The 17879-nt window shown below is 41.8% G+C and overlaps 1 protein-coding gene and 2 long non-coding RNA genes across 4 annotated transcripts in view; 1 reads left to right on the forward strand and 2 right to left on the reverse strand.

The window, feature by feature from the left end:
- Positions 1-10803, forward strand: part of ACKR3 (atypical chemokine receptor 3) — a 28134-nt gene extending 17331 nt beyond the window's left edge. For both annotated transcript variants that reach the window (XM_077448239.1, XM_077448240.1), the window contains one exon: positions 8840-10803. In XM_077448239.1, coding sequence (XP_077304365.1) covers positions 8870-9994 — 1125 coding nt within the window. In that variant the 5' untranslated portion in view covers positions 8840-8869 and the 3' untranslated portion in view covers positions 9995-10803. The remainder of the gene's footprint in view (positions 1-8839) is intronic.
- The window catches only part of LOC143924158 (uncharacterized), a 67039-nt gene that overhangs the window by 20394 nt on the left and 28766 nt on the right, over positions 1-17879 (reverse strand). The window contains exon 2 of the long non-coding RNA XR_013261831.1: positions 10804-10924. This is a non-coding gene — a long non-coding RNA (uncharacterized LOC143924158). The remainder of the gene's footprint in view (positions 1-10803; positions 10925-17879) is intronic.
- Positions 14797-16964, reverse strand: LOC143924159 (uncharacterized). The gene is made up of 2 exons (XR_013261832.1): positions 16846-16964; positions 14797-15101 (listed from the first exon to the last, which is right to left on the reverse strand). It is a non-coding gene; the product is annotated as an uncharacterized LOC143924159 (long non-coding RNA).

Genomic DNA, 17879 nt, shown 5'->3' on the forward strand with positions numbered 1-17879 from the left:
TAGTGGAAAGTTGTCACAATTTGTCTAGGCTTTTCCTGTAGTCTTTTGTATCTTTGATGCAATGTAATCACCCAACATAAACAAAGTTGTCTAATTGGAAGAATCCTCTTTCATGGACTTAATAGATAATTGTGTGCATGTTAGGTCAGGGAGGGTCTCTCTTTCTATTGTGTAGAGAGAAGTGATGCTGAAGTAAATCCCTGTCTCGCCTAATCTGTCACATTTTGTATGCCCTAATCTGCTGGATACACACAACTAGGTATCGGTTAGTGACCAACATATGATCTAAGGATACAGCAAAGAGGTAACGTCTTTAATGTCACATCACAATGGGAGCCAGAAACTGAATGTTTTCACACGTCCCCCAGTGTAAAATAAAATAATACTGTTAAAGTGCAAATCGCTCCTTTTATAGATCCAGCGATTTAACACTATAAACACTTAAACAAATATACACAGCTACAGCCAGATGTGTAGATCCATATATAGTAGCAATACACAATCCATTACATTCAATTCATGTAGCAACAGGCAATAATGAGGCCTTGAAGCTGCAATTATTACATACTGACATTTTTAAGCATGCGTCAAAATCTCTGCAGACAATCAGCTACGCAAGGAAAAGTATAACCATACATGGGTAGAATTTCATTCGTACAGAAATTCTGAGAAATCTTTTATCAAAACGTGATAGTATCATCAGTGGCTTGACAAATTTAATTAGAAAGCCCTTAAGAATTTTGTTATAGTGCCATACCAATGGTTCCAATTTTAACACTTGATTTTGGGATGTACAAAAGTGAGACAATGTTTTTGCCTGTGACCCTAGCACATACCATGTACAGTATAAAAGAAATGAATGTTTGTGATAAATCAATAAAAGTTCTACTTCTGGATCAAACTTTACCTAACACATGCACATTACAATCACAAGTACAATTTTTAAACAAAAACGACAGTACGTTAACCGTTAGAATTGTGTTTGTTCCAATAAGAAAAAATGAAAATTCCATCCTTTGATTTTTCTCGTTGCTACAATTGAGAACACTTGTTACAATAGAAAATTGAATGATCATTTTGAAAATAATTATTTTCAAATGAAACTCTAACTGTGCATGGCTAGATTTAGTTCACTGCCTTTGAGTTGCTTTTGTCTATAGCAGTCATTCTCAACCTTTTCAACACAGAGGAACCCTTGAAATAGTTCTCTGGTCTCGGGGGAACCCCTGCTAAAAATTAGAAATCTACAACTCATGATACATTAGTGTGATGGTCAGTTGGAAGAATGGTCCTTACACTTGTGGTCATTGGGAAGAATGACCTCCTTTCATATAGCTAAAAAGATCAATAGTGTCAGTGGGAACTTATCTGAGAGGCAGAAATTGCCCAATGCTGAAGGAACCCCTAACAACCTTTGGAGGAACCCTAGGGTTCCACAGAAACCTGGTTGAGAATCATTGGTCTATAGGGAGAGAGTATGTGACTGTCAGCTGGGCCAATGTGTGTCAGACACAAGACCAATTGTAAGTATCTTTATGTTTGAAAAAGTTCCGATATTTCCTCATCCTTCTTTTTATTGGGGTCTTTTGCCCATTTTTGACACACTTAAAGTGATTGTAAAGGAAAAAAATTAAGAAAACAAAACAAAAACAAACATGTCCTACTTACCTGCTCAGGTTTTGCATTGAGCAGTCCCGATCCTCCTCTTTTTGAGTCCCCAGACCAGCGCTCTCACCCCCCCCCCCACCCTGCCAAGCGGCTTGCTATGGGGGCACTCATGCATGTTCGCTCCGTGTCCATAATACAAAGAGCACAACTTAGCCCCGGACCCCTGCTCTCGCCCCACTGGCTGTGATTGACAGCAGCAGGAGCCAATGGCTCCCACTGCTGCATCTCAGCCAATCAGGAGGGAGAGACCCGGGAGAACCTCGGCTCTCATGCACATCGCTGGAACTGGATCAGGCTTAGGTAAGTATTGGGGGGGGGGGGGTGTAAGGGGAAGCTGAACACTGAAGGTTTTTTACCTTCATGCATTCAATGTTTCCAAAAATCTTTAGCCTTTACAACCACTTTAAGCTGGCCATACATGGATCGAAATTTGACCGGTTCAGCAGGAACTGGATGAATTCAGATCCATGCATGGGCACCCTTGTTGTGCAGAAGCTGATCTACAGATCGATTCTGTACAACCAGCCTGTCAGGTTTTTACCCAATCGATCAGTGTCGACAGCTATAGCCAGCAGTGCTGATCATTGTATTCTGACAGCACATTGAATGTGGGAACGGGGGAATCCGCTGGTTGAATGATAAAAAGGATGAATGTCTGGGCTGCCTTAGAGTGATAAAAGAATGTGCTTTGGGATTCAAGCTTCTTTTGCTAATAGCAAACCATGTTAAACAAAATAGTGATAGTGAATACGTTTCAGCTTTAAAAGTGCTTATTACTGCATTAAGAGATTTTTCAGCTTGTTTTAAAATCCCTAACCTGGTCCCTTTTCTAGATAACAAATGCTACACCATGAGTGAATTTGATCCATTAATCCTAATCCTAGTAAATTCCTAATCCATCTAATCTAGGAACAGTGGTGGATCAGGTCATTTGAGTAAAGGACCTTAAAGTGGATGTAACCCTCTCCTATACCCAGTGAAGTGAACGGCCTCAGATGATACACAGGGATGAAACAAAACTCCCTACATACATTTTACATGCATATCTCCTGTCTTCAGCTCTCTACACTGTTTAGAAAGGGAACATGTGTTATGCCCTGTACACACGGTCGGAAATTTTGCCGAAAAAGGTCCGATCGGATTATATTGTCGGAAAATCTGATCATGTGTGGGCTCTATTGGACTTTTTCCATCGTAAATTTCCGACTGAAAAAATTTGAGAGCAGGATCTAAAATTTTGAATCTGATCTGACTTTTTCTGATCGTTTGTAGAGAATTCCGACGGACAAAGTGCCACGCATGCTCAGATCAAATTACGAGACCAAAGCTATTGGCTACTAGCCTCTACTTAGTCCTGTCATACAAAACGAACATTACCACATTACAAATGATCGGATTTTCCGACAACTTTGTCCGACCGTGTGTATGCAACACCAGTTTCTGACAAAATCCGTTGGAAAAAATCAGACAGATTTTGTGGTCGGGAGTGTCTGACCGGGTGTACAACACATTCGAGATTTTCTCTTCCTGTTCAGCACTGGGTGTGGATTCTTGACATACACTGGAAAGGCACACACCCCCCTCTCCACAGGCAGAGGAAGGAAGGAAGGAATGTGCATAGCTGTGCTGTGACTGGACTAGCTCTCTGCTAATGTATTTATAGCACCCACCCCAACACAAATTTCAAGCTGGTTTTATCTTGGTTGTCTGAGAACTTTTCAGAAGTCATCATGCTTATAACAGAAGAACGGAGCAGCATAAAGACACAGGACTTAGAGCTTTGGAGAGAGATAAGAAAACACTGCAGATATATGTGCTTAGGTCAAATTTCATGAATCGGGTTTACATCCACTTTGATTCTCTCCACCTGTTCTTCAGCTATTTATGGTCACCCTCTATCAGTGATAAAATTCTTAACTTCAGTAAGGCCCCTTTCACATGGGTGCCTCCGCTAAGCGGAATCTGCTTGCTCAGTGGGGGATCTCTCCGCTGATCCCCATTGAGCAGGCGGATTACAGTTCTGTGTCTGCTCCACTATGCAGAGAGCACACTGGCACAGTCCCACTCTCCTCTATGGGAAAATCAGATGGAAACGGACCGCCCATCCTTTTCCATCTGATGCCATCCGATCCACCGGATGGATGGAAAATAGGACCACCATCCATTTGTTTTTGGCGGATAGGAGCAGACTGGAGGGTCTGACTGGAGGGTCCGATCACATCTGCTTGTCAGTTTTTCAGACCTGACAGCCTGTGTGAAAGGGGTTTAAAGATTTTTAAGCTGGCCATTCATGAATCGAAATTTGGCCGGTTCAGCAGGGACCAGTCAAATTTCTGTTTATGTATGAGCATCATAATTGATGGACTTGTGTACAACCAGCCTGTCTGTTTTTTCCCGAATGATTAGTGCCATCGGCTATAAGCTGGCAACACTAATCATTGTGCTTTGCCAACAGGGAGGCTCCTCACACTCCCCACCAGCAGAATACAATAGCGTCGTGGGAGGGATTATCCCATCAACATCGTATTGATGGGGGAATCAAGCAATTTTAGTTCTTTCTACCCGTTTTGGAAGGAAAGAAAATTGCATAATGTATGGCCTGCTTTTGCGTATAGAGTATCTGATGTTGGTGCTGATTGGAATTCAGGACTGCTGCCGGCTGAATGAGAAAATGAGGCCACTGTCACAGTGAGCAAAGTTATATCAGGTCATTGTCATAGCCAGCTAAGTAACGACTGAAAATCTTTCAACACTTAAGGACATGAAAGATATTTACCAATTAATACGTTTACAGCAGCCCTTCGTTAATTGCACTTGCTGTGTTTGTCACATGTGTTTCTTGTTAGGGGGAGGGAGCTGAACTGATGCACATGTGTCTTTGGGTTATTTAGTCATCAAAGGGCACGTGTAAAAAGAAAAGCAGATCTTGGGTCATTTTAGGCTGATTTCCTGTTGCTTATTTAAGAGAAGATGCATGGTTATGTAATACAGACTCAAAACGAGCATTAAAGAAAAGTATGAAGCCTAGCATTATATTCATAAACCTAATGTGGATATCCTGTACATCCGTTTTCTAATGGCACAATGCAAGATAGAATTTTAATGGCGTTCTGCTAAAGTATTTTGTCTCTTGATTGGGTGACCCCCCCTCTTTTGGAAGTAGACGTTTGGAAACAATGTCTACTACATATGTAGGGCTTACATTCTCATTGATGTCCCTTAAAAGTTCACTGAACTACATAGACAAATTACACTTCTGTATCAATCAATTTTTTCCGCAATATTTAACGTGATCGGTCAGCAGAGTTTTAGGAAATTCTCTTTCTGAAGAGACAGCTGTACATCGTTAAATGAGAAGTAACCATGTCAAGCTTCCAGTTTTAATGCATTGAAAACCTGGCCCTGTCCATCTCCATTAATACGGTATAAACGCTTACTGAGCTAAAATGAGATTTCATACTAATGTATAAATAAATAGGAAACACCACTGTATGAGCAAACATTCCTGAAAATCACGTATATACCAACATTGAGCGCCAAATTATTAAAGGAACATGTTCACTTAGCAAAGTTAATAAACCTCACTTCACTCATCCAATCAGGCAAATCTTTTATTTTTATTTTTTTTAAATATGATTGGAGATTTTTTTTAAAAAAAGCAACTTCAGTTGACCAAGTGAGAAATGTCTACTCTTTTGGTAAACCAGCCCCATGGTGTGCAGTTCCTGCCAACTCGCTTTCATGTTTCCAGAGGGTAGGAAATCTATAGCAGACATGAGTTATTCCTGAGCAGTTCCTTGTGTGCCTGATATACGCTTTACACAGAACAGCTTCCTGTAAAATGCTGCACATAATCTACCGGTAGGGGCAACTGTAAATTCCTGGGGGGGGGACAGGAGGGGCTGGAGGGTTACTGCTTTTCACATTGCTGGTACCCTTTGATCTCAGCAGAGAGCCTCTTGTGTGTATGTAAGCATCTCTAAAAGACGGCATCTGTCTGTTTTTACGTAGCTACACTTATATCCCTGCCTTATTTCCTACCAGTGTTAACTGTAAAAATGATTGAGTTATCATCTGCAATGAAAGAAAATTCTGGCCCATATAAATCGAATATAACCAAATATTTTAAAAAAATCATGTTAAAGTCACTGTTATCTAGTTAGTACCGGTGGTGCCGTATATTCATGTAGTGATGTTTATTTACTACCATGTTGACCTCAATTTGAATGGAATTTGTTCTCACCACCATGTTGTTGCTTTGACATACAGCAGGTCACTAATTAGGTAAAATAACATGTTACTTCTGAGTCTGGCAGTATTAAGATGATTTAATTCATGATTTAATGCTTAGTTCAGCATGAGCATTGCCATTTAACATAATTATATCCGGCATCCAGACACAGAGCAGTGTCAGGAGCTCCCACTTCTGTTATGAGGACATTTCAATAGAAGACACCAAGAATGGACATTATTATTATTATTATTTAAGGTACTTATATAGCGCCGTCAATTTACACAGTGCTTTACATATACAGTACATTGTACATTCACATCGGTCCCTACCCTCAAGGAGCTTACAGTCTAAAGTCCCTAACTCACATTCATATACTAGGGCCAATTTAGACAGAAGCCAATTAACCTACCAGCATGTCTTTGGAGTTGTCTCAGTTTTAGAAACAGCAGCGTTAAAATGGTTGTAAACCCCCCCAGACATTTTTACATATAGGTAAGCCTATAATAAGGCTTACCTATATATACTGAAAATATTAAGGTTTACCTATATGTACTGAAAATATCTTCTAAACGTGCACCATTTAGGAGACATTTACCTTGTAGTGTGCCAATGAGGTCATCGGCGCATGCGCAATGAAGAAACTGCCCTATGTGCCGTTTCTCCCCAGCGTGTGCTGTGACTGACATGCGCGGGACCATCAGGGTTTACTTCCTCTTTAATATAAAAATCTATTTCTACGTTTATTTTTAGAATGCTATATATATACACTATAATGCACACATTGGACCAAGACACCATTAAAGTACTTTTTTTTCCTAGTTTTGGATAGAGTGGAGATGGATTAGAACACCTGTCAGTTTTTATTGCTGTCTGTGTCCTGGAGATTCACCCTCTCTATTTGTCCAGTTTACCATTATCATTGAAAGGGAAAGTGAAAGAAGATCCCAAATTTTGGATTGTCCCCTGTAAAGTAATAGAGGGGAAATCTTACAATGGGGACACTAGTTCTGATGACCTGGGGGTTTGCAGGGTTTTCCTCTCAGTTTATGTTTGGCTATGGGGCAGGAAGTGAAGGGAAATCTCCCCAATGGGACAAGAAAAAAACAAAAATAAAAAATCTGACAGAGGTTATAAATGTTGTCTACAGTTCTATAGTTCTACCATAGTTTCATGTCACCATTTTATGAATTTTGTAACAAACTAATTTTAAGAGACTTAGGACCCTTTCGCACAACAAGCCCGCTCGGATCCGCCTGTCTGTTTTTCAGGTGGATCTGAGCGGGCCATCCATTGATCCCTATGGGGAGACGGATGTTACCGGAGATGTGTCCACTGACATCCATCTGCCATCTGATCCGCTCAAAGCAGACATGTTATTTTGGGGGGGGGGGGGCAGGTACCCTGTTTCCCTCTGGCTCCCACTTCCTCCTCTGGCTCTACCGTGCCAGAAGAAGGTTCACTTCTCCCCCCTCCCTCCCTGCAATCTTCTGAAACACGTCACAGGTCCCAGAGGATTGCCTGGCCATTCACAGCACGCAGTGTATGCCCGGCTGTGAAGCCACAGCCAGGCGCCCACAGTTATAATACTGGCGCAGTGGAGAGGAGGGGGAGAGAAGTGAGGCTTTGTGCAACCGCATCGCTGGACTGGTGTCTGATTATTAAAAGCCAGCAGCTACACTTTTTGTAGCTGCTGACTTTTAAATGGATGGAACTCTGCTTTAAAGTTTTTGTCTTGCAGTGCACCAAAAATAACTTTTTTATTTTTACATATATATTTAATTTAAAATATAATGTGAAGGATGTGCCTGGTTTTCGAGCACACATCATATTGAGGCGTGGCTCCAAAGTCGAAAAACGGAACAAACAAATGGAACGGTCTCTATTATTCTAATATAATTGGAGCGAACGAGTTCTCCCGTCAAACAAACCACCCGACCACCCTCCCCTCCCTTCCCATGAGTGATGCAGAGCACTGAGAGATCACTCTGGCCGGCCATCTCCCAAGTCCCAGATCTTCCTGTACATCCTCCCTCCTATTCAGCCAATACAATCACTTTTTCTCAGGGCCAGTCGTGCTCTTCCCGCTTCCTGATTGGCTGCAGGGAGAAGCAGGAAGACAATAGTGAATATTAATTCGCTATTGTCACACACCTGAGTGGGCCACTTAGAGCCCCTGCATGTACATTATGGGGGTGGTGCCCCTGTGCCCTGTATGGAGCTACCGCCACTGCAAGCCTGTAAAGAATATTTAAATGTTCCCCTATTGAGTGTAGGATATGTTTTCCATCTTTGATTTCTAAACAGTTTGAATGATTTGATCACACTGAATGGTTGATGACATGCACATATTGATGTGTGGCCACTATAACATCTGTTTGCATTTAGTGAATAAGACAAGTCACACTTGGCAAATTCTCTAGTTTTTACTGTAAAAGGTTTGGAGTCTTGTCTACAGGTTATGGTAGATCATTGGTATTGCAATCTATACGTTTTACAAACCTTTTTTATGCGTACATTTTAACACTCACCCACACAGACACTTGTACTGAAATAAGTGTTTTTTTGTTTTTACTGGGTTGTCATTCTGTTGTTTGTGCATTGCTTTCCTGTTATTGCCCTGTTTTGTCTGTTTTGATGTGCTGTTGTAGCTGTTGAGTGACTACGATTTAATGCTATTGTCAGAGACCTGTTGTGGCCAGGATGTTAGAGACCTGTCTTTAGGGGATTAAGTGAGCTATGCAGAAAGATGGACAGGTTAAATCATGTCTGTATAAACGCCAGCTTGATAGCTGCTAGTTCCTTCCTTCAACTGACAAAGCATGCTGGAACTTGTAGTGTCAGATCAGTTGGAGAGCTGGAGCTCATTTCTAGAATGTAGCAATTTAGATGATATCTGTATGTTTTTCTTTTTATAATGTATTGTTTTGTTTTGTGCAGGCTACTGTGTCCTACTGATTCTATACAACAATGAATGCTGCAGAGTACACCGCCGGAATGGATTATTCGGACAGCATCAACTCCAGTGACCTAAACAGCAGCTGCCTTTCTGGAGACTGCATCACCATGGAGTCTTTATCATGCCCCAACACATTAAACAAGAGCGCTCTGTTATATACTCTTGCCATTGTCTACATCTTCATCTTTGTTATGGGACTTCTGGCCAATTCTGTTGTCATTTGGCTCAATATTCAGTCCAAGACTACTGGCTATGAGACTCACCTTTACATTTTCAATTTGGCTGTGGCTGACCTCTGTGTCCTTCTAACTCTACCCGTCTTGGTAGTGTCATTAGTACAGCATAACCAATGGCCAATGGGTGAGGTGACCTGCAAAGTGACACATCTGATCTTTAGCATTAATCTTTACAGCAGCATTTTCTTCCTCACATGTATGAGTGTTGATCGTTACTTTTCAGTGTCAATGCGTGGAGCTGTTGGTAAACGCAGAAGGAAGATAATTCGCCGAATGGTTTGCGTTCTTGTGTGGCTCATTGCCTTTGTAGTCTCCCTTCCAGACACCTATTATTTAAAAACCGTATCTTCCCCAGTCACTAATGAAACATACTGTCGTTCCATGTATCCAGAGGAATCCGTCAAAGAGTGGCTATTGGGAATGGAAATTCTTTCCATTGTGTTGGGATTTGTTATTCCTTTTCCAATTATTGCAGTCTTCTATTGCATGCTGGCTTGGACTCTGTCATCCTCCTCCTCCTCTTCCTTGACTTCAGCAGGAGACCAGGAAAGAAGAATTAGTGGAAGGCTAATTGTTTCTTATGTTCTTGTATTTATGATTTGTTGGTTTCCATATCATGTTATGGTATTGTTGGATGTCTTGTCCTTTCTCCAGGTCCTGCCATTCACCTGCACATTTGATAACTTCCTGTATGCAGGAGTTCACATCACGCAATGTTACTCACTCCTTCACTGCTGCATAAATCCAATCTTGTACAGTTTCATCCACAGGAACTACCGCTATGAGATTATGAAGGCCTTTATATTCCGTTACTCTTCTAAGACTGGGCTTTCCAAACTAATTGACTCTTCTAAGGTCTCTGAAGCAGAATATTCTACTGTAGACCAAATCCCAAAGTGAAACACGAAGAAGATTTATTTGACTAGTTCCTTCCCTTACTACAGCACAGACTGAGGTCCCAGAGACCAAACTGGCGCATTCACATTCCTGCCAGGGCTGGCAGAAGCGAGAAGAGTCCCTTGCCCATGACTACAGCTTAATTAAGCTGGCAGCTCACCAGGATACACTTCCTCTACCAAGAGAGCAAATGCTAACTAAAAACAATGGAGCAATAATGACTGTGACCTGTCAATTTCCAAAACGCCTGCCACTGAACTGTTCTGTGAATAGGTATAAATGGCGCTAAAGAGCACTGACTTGTGATCCTGTCTCACTTGCCTTACTTATAAAATAATGTACTGCATGTATATCATTTAATAACCATAAAATGGTGTAACACATCAGCAACACGCCATATTTTTCCCCGCGTCTACAAGACACAACACTTCTGGAAAAATAAGGCCTGAAGCCAAGTATTTCATAACTGGCAACCTCCCAGCAAATGAGGTATATAAAACCCACAGGGTAAACCGAGCCCAAACTTGTCATGTCAGCCAATGCTTTTGTATATATGTAATGTAAAAGGTTTTCTGTAAAGCACGTATATATATATTTTTTTTCTATAGCTTATTGTATTTAAAAGCCATTTTTACTGGCGGTCTTTGTATTTGAAATTCAAATAGACATTTATATATATCTATATATGTATTATCTATATTTTTTAATTGTTTATGTTATTTGACCATTGGAAATATACCTTTTTTATATTTTACTTTGGTGGTTTTGCTAGTACACAAAAGCTCTTTTAACCATTAAAGCTTTGTACAAACCTCTGGTGTCGAAGTGTCGTGATTGAAAGGGTGAGAAGCAAGAGTGGGAGTGTTAAACAGAATTGGCCTCTTTGGGACAAGTCATTCTTCAGGCCAACGGGCAGTGGTTCAGCTGGAGTGTCTGGGAAAAAAGACAAATGAGATTGTCATTTAGAGAATAGTTAGCAGGAAGATGTTTAAACAGTAGATAAAGGAAATCTGCAACGAGATGCTAAAGTCTTGAAAGCATGAAATAGATACACAGTTTAATGAGAAAAAAAGGCAGTAAAAGGTGTTCTCAGGACAAGACATATATCAGTTGAAAGCTGAATTTCAGGCAAAACTAAAAAAATATAAAGCCAATGATATTTCTATTGAAAAATAAAGCTTTCTATGTACTCTAAGCCCTTGTACACACGGTCGGAGAATGTGTCCTATCGGACCGTTTTGTCGGATATTCCGACTGTGTGCGGTCTCCATCGGACTGTTTACGTCGGAATATCCGACGGACCAACTTTTCCAACTTGCCGGTAAAATTTTCCGACAAAATGCTCCAATCGGACATACTCCGATCATGTGTAGCCTACTCTGATGGACAAAGTGCCATGAATGCTCAGATCAAATTCCTAGACCAAAGCTATTGGCTACTAGCCTGAACGTAGTCCCGTCGTAACGAAATAACGTCATCACGTTATGTACATTCGGATTTTCCAACAACTTTGTCCGACCGTGTGTATACAACAGTTTCGGACAAAATCCGTCAGACAAAATCCGTCGGACAAAATCCAACGGATTTGGTTGTCAGAATGTCCGACCGTGTGTACAAGGGCTTAGTATTTCAGGATTTTGATTTTTATATGAAAGTATTACTTTGCCAAATGAGTAGTTAATGCTTTAAACAGACTTCCAGAAGAGGTAGTGAGGTAGGAGGCTATTCACACCAGCCACTGCATTACAACACAGTGTCTGGTGTGCGTTGCAATGCTGTGGGATCACTGCAGTGCCAATGTGGGGATAGTGGCGCATCACACTGTTCACTTTTGTTTTTTTAACAAACTTTATTAGACTGTCACACAGTGACATTTCATTAACTTCTCCCGGCAATCACACAGTTCGAAGTGATGAAAATCTCACGCTGCATTGGAAAAAAGTACAGCCTGCCATACTTTTTTCAGCACACACCCCCATATTACGGTGTTGGGAACCAGCCAGGTAGGAGACAAGCATTTTGCCTTGTCTTGTGTTAGAACTGTGGTGAGACTGTGCTGTAACAGCCACCCAACACAGTCCTACTGCTTCTGGTACTAATAGACCCTAAAGCCTAGTACACACTCAGTTTTTTCTTTCTGTCGGCCCGGTTGCCAGACACGGGCTGAAATTCGGACGTTTTTTATTGAACCGGCTGATGCTGCCCGGCATTCGAGCCCATGTGTACTAGGCTTTAGGGCCCTTTTCACACTGGTGAGCTTTTGCCATGCTAGAATGCACCTTTCCAGCATGACAAAAGCGCATCAAAATTATACCCCTTTAAATGTACCCTTTAACATCACTGTGCTGTGTTTGTGCTGTATTTTTCTAAGTACTACATGCTGCATCTTTGGTGCATTTTTCAAAAGCGCACCCAAAACACACCTTCCATTTTAAGTCAGTGGAAACACACCAAAAACACACCAAGGGTGTGTTTGTTGGTGTTTTTCTATAGTAAACCAAATATGCTAGTTGTTAAGGAGCCAGTACCCGCCATTGTTCTTAACAACCAGTGAATAGCTGGTTGTTAAGGATCTGGCAGCTGCAGGCATCCTTAACAACCAGTGGATAGCTACACATACAATGCTTCCATGGTGGTCACCCCCAGGTCCTCTCAGCTCTGTCTTTTAATGTAATAGAGTTGGTCCGGCCCTCACATTCACGAGCTGTCTGAGTTGAGAAAGTTCCCAGCTCTCCTGCCTAGTCTTGCTTTGCCTAGCCGCTCTTTGCACTGCCGGCTGGATCGACTCCTGCACATGAAGAGAAGAGAGGAGCTGGAGGTGACCACCAAGGAGGTATGCTGGGCATTGCATTTGTAGCTATATTCTCTGGTTGCTAATAATGGCAGCTGATGCCAGTGACCAGCAGCAAGCACGCATGTAAGCCACATATGGATTATATTAAATTTTACCGCAATACATTTAAAAACAAAATATGTGTTTTTGAAAATGCATAACGTGTTTTTAAAGTACACTAGTATGATGCTCCTTTATTGTCAAATTATCAAGTTGTTGGCAGAGAGGTGACACCACTGTCATACTTCTGCCTGTGTTGTGTGGCAGCAGGGTATAAATCCAAAAGGCGGCTGGACAGAATTGCATATCCTCTTGCATATAAAACACATTATAAGCAGTTATTTGGGCAGAGTTCTGCTTTCATGAATAATTCAATAGTGTGGGTGACAACTCCTTTCAATAATCATGGCAGGCAGATGAACCTGGGAGGTCAGGCGCAAAACTTACAAAAGCTTTACATCAGGAGCAGGCAACCTCGGCCCTCCAGCTGTTTGAAACTACAAGTCCCATGAGACATTGCAAGACCCTGACAAATCACAGGCATGACTCCTAGAGGCAGAGGTATGATGGGATTTGTAGTTTCACCACAGCTGGAGGGCCGAGGTTGCCTACCCCTGCCTTACATAGTCATAAACCAATACTATGTGGCAATTATAGATTTAAACTGGGCAAGGATGCTTAAGACCCCTTTCACACCAGGGCGTTTTACAGGCGCTATAGCGTTAGAAATAGCGCCTGCAATCCACCCTAAAGAAGCTGCACCATTGTATGTAGTGTGAAAGCCCGAGGGCTTTCACACTACAGCGGTGCACTGGCAGGACGTCAGAAAAAAGTCATGCCAGCAGCTTCTTTGGAGCGGTGAAGGAGCGGTGTGTTTACCGCTCCTCCACCGCTGCTCCCCATTGAAATTAATGGGGCAGCGCTGTAATACCGCCGGCAAAATGCCTCTATTGCGGCGTATTCCCGGCGGTTTTAACCCTTTCGCGGCCACTAGCGGGGGGGTAAAAGCGCTCCACTAGCGACCGAAATGCGCTGCAAATCCGGCGGTAAAACATCTCACTCAGAATGGGAAGCTATCTCTCTGATGGCCTCTCAAGACCTATCTCTCTCAGATATGTAATGCGGGTACACTCATTCATGTGAATGCAAAAACACCACTAATGGACGAGCCCCATATTCAACATATCCACAAAAATCCATATTTTTGTACCTCACCCCAGCATAAAAGGGAAAAAAGATGGAGGAGGAAAAGTTAATTCATGTGACCCCTAAGAAAAAAAGAATAGAAAAATATGTGCTCCCAAAGGGATCTTAAAACTTACATGTCTCGCTTCACATTCTCAGTGAGATAGGATTTCTAGACACTATTCCTTTCTTTCTTAATTAATGTAATTCATTTCATGGAAGGACAGGTGAACAGTAGTAGCTGCCATCAGCATCCTCTAAGACCATATTGGTAAGTATGCCCAGGTATATATTTTACAACTGTTTTGGCTATTCATATGATTGTACCATATGGGGATGATATTGCGATATTGCCATCATTGTGCCCAATACATATTGATTGTTCGCTATACAACTTGACATCCATATAGATTTATGTTACTTGGATGTACTTAAAGTGATAGTAAAGTATTTTTTTTTAAATGGTCCCCCGTGCAGGCTTAGGTCATAATGTACTAGTATGCACTGCATACTAGTACATTAAGAAAGACTTACCTGCAAACGGAGCCCTCCAGTACTGCACTGACAAGGCTTTCCTTGGTCTACCTCAGCTTCCATCTTTGCCTGGTCTTCCCTCCAAGTTCCCAATCATAAGGTGTTTGAATGGTCACGCCGTAAGTGACCTAACTCCTGCGCATCCATGGCACACAGAGCGAGCCATAATGTGGTCTGCACTGCACATGTGTCAGAAATCATGAACCAGACCGAGGCAGAAGTACAATTAAATCATACATGTTTATTAATAAAAAATAAAAAGGTAAATAGAGTAAGTGTAGTCAAAGCATATCCAGAGTCCAGTAACCGGATCTAATAGTCAGGCAGTCCAGAGTTCAATAACCAGATCGGGTAATCAGCCAGGCCAGAAGTCAGGGATCCAAGTGGAGCAACAGCAAGCAGGGTAAGGAGCCAGAAGGGATGTCAGCGAGCCAGTCTTTAAACAGAACCGCAGGAGATGGTTTCTTGTGATGTGACCAAGGCAAAGGCAGAGATGAAGTGAGCTGGACAGCTTTAAGTAGGCAGGTCAGACGAGTAGGATCAGCAACAGCTGGGTGACTGTGGAGAGAGATGAGAACTGGCAATTAGCTGACAGCTGAGCAGCCAGCCCAGAGAAGGAAGGGATAAGCCAGCCCTGACAACATGTGCAGCTCAAATCACATTACCTGCTGACAGGTGGAGGGGCATTTGTGACAGAAGAGAACACTAGGGTCGCTTCTGTTATAAAAAACCTGCTTGTCAGTGGATTGTCTTCCCCTTCCATCGATGCTCCCCATCAAAATTCCCCTTCAAAAAAACAGGACGCATGGATTCTAATGTGGGGGGGGGGGGGGTGTTTTTTTGAAGCACAATTAGAGCCAGAGGCTCTAATAGGTTTCAATATAGGGTTGGCTTGGGTCACAGAGAGTGCACTCTGATCTCACCCAGATGTTACAACAGCGAATGGATATTCGCTGTTGTAACACTGATCCTACTCACGGCCAATCAGGAAGCCGGTTTTGATTGGTCAATTGATTGGCTGAAAGGACTGGCGATCCTTTTGGACACCTAGGAGGAGAAGGGGAAGAGCTGGAAGCCACCATGGAGGAGAGGACATGAAGCCGCTGCACCATGTTGCCTGCCACCCACTGCACCACGCTGCTGATGGGGTAAATGCCAGACCAACCGGCAAACAGCAGGGGGTGGGTGCCACTCAGGAGGAGTTTTAATTGCTGTCTCCCCCCAAAAAAACACCAGCTGCCACAGGTTAACTACCACGTTAAAACAAGTATAATATATTTATTTTTACCTCACCCTATAGGAAATTACATTTATGGTCATGAAACATATTTTTAGATTACGGAAATAAAGATTACATTTTATCTTGGTGGCCCTTGGTGCATCAAGTTAAATATCGGTTTCGATCGTACATACCATTCAATTAGTATAGAAAGTGTAAAAAGTTCCTTTTTAAATTGAACAGCATTTTCTCTCTTTTGTTATCGTTATCCTGTATTTTATCCAAAGCACTTTCCATAATACCTTTCTGAACTTGTATGACCTCTCTATGGATAATATTTGAAGCATCCAAATTTTGGAAACTACACAAAATAAATAGGCTTAAGGGGAAAAATAGAGGATTTCGAATGACAGAGAAGAGTGAAGAATGCATGTCAGCCCTCCTGTCTGAAGGAGCTTAGTGTGTGTATATACATATACAAGTTCACACTAAGCTGTGAGAAAACAGACCCTGCCTGTAATGTCTGGTATCCCTGTGACCTCGAAGCACCTTGCTCATTACTGGACTTGTTAGAACAAGGGCCCTCACTCAGATCTGCTCTTTTGCCCCTCCACCCTAATGAATTCCAGACGGACAGAGGGAGACAGAAAGGGTGGGTATCACACCTCTCCCCCTAGGCGGTGAGCGGTGGGTCCTTCAGGGTGACATCTACATAGAGTTTGACAGGGACATTGATTGGGCAAGTCGCAAAGTCATCTTCTAAGAATTTGTTTGCAGGTCTAGCAAGTAAAGGATCTAAAATCATTATGTGTAATGAAATAGAATCAGATTCAATTCTGCAGTGTAAATCAAGTGAATACTTACATGTGATTGTTTGTGACTCTAAAGAACACCATTAAACATCCTCCAAAACTGAAATATAAAGAAAGGAAATGGCACTACTATTATACCGCTGAATAAAAGGAAATTAAGGTTATTTATCCAGAAAAACGAAGAGGGCGCCTCCATCTAAATGTAGATTATTCAAATGAATTGATTAATTGATTAACATTTTGAACAAAGAGAAAATGGTATAGCACTCACGTAGTGGGAATAGCTGCTGTGCGTGTCATCCTAGGGAATGTTGGTAACATCCAGGCTGGTGGCAACTGATGGATCCTCCAAAATGGGGCTACTTGCAGGTAAATGCCTAATGTATATAAAAACCTAATCACAAAAAAAAAAAAAATTGGCCATAATATGTATATGTGTATGTCAATGTTGTATGTGTTAAGTGTGTTGGGACCCTACAGGTTAAAGGACCGCATAAAAAAGCTGCAGATGGACACCGGTGGCAAGAAAGCGCCCTGAGGCGATTCAGTTCGCATAGGCAGCGCTATACAAGTCACTCATTCATTCATTTAATCACTAAAATTTCATATAAGATGTAACATGTTAAAGTAATTTCAAAAGTGTAATGATTGGGCATTTTTTTTTTTCAAAATCATTTTTCTTAAATTTTTCATTGACATACAAACTTGGGGCCAAACATTACCCACGCAGGGGGGATTCCTCCGAACGATTGGGCATTTAAGCTCTATATTTGACTTGGAGTGGTATATAGTAACTCATGGTCATCACATACAGTGGTGTGAAAAAGTGTTTGCCTCCTTCCTCATTTCCTGTTCCTTTGCATGTTTGTCACACTTAAGTGTTTCGGAACATCAAACCAATTTAAACAATAGTCAAGGACAACACAAGTAAACACAAAATGCAATTTGTAAATGAAGGTGTTTATTATTAAAGGTGAAAAAAAAATCCAAACCATCATGGCCCTGTGTGAAAAAGTGATTGCCCCCCTTGTTAAAACATACTGTAACTGTGGTTGTCCACACCTGAGTTCAATTTCTCTAGCCACACCCAGGCCTGATTATTGCCACACCTGTTCACAATCAAGGCATCACTTAAATAGGAGCTGCTTGACACAGTAAGGTCCACCAGAAGATCCTTAAAAGCTACACATCATGCCGAGACCCAAAGAAATTCAGGAACAATTGAGAAAGAAAGTAATTGAGATCTATCAGTCTGGAAAGGGTTATAAAGCCATTTCCAAAGCTTTGGGAATCCAGCGAACCACA

This window comes from Lithobates pipiens, unplaced genomic scaffold (assembly GCF_037356315.1).
Source record: "Lithobates pipiens isolate NorthernLeopardFrog02 unplaced genomic scaffold, aLitPip1_a1.2 Scaffold_22, whole genome shotgun sequence".
Classification (NCBI taxonomy): domain Eukaryota; kingdom Metazoa; phylum Chordata; class Amphibia; order Anura; family Ranidae; genus Lithobates; species Lithobates pipiens.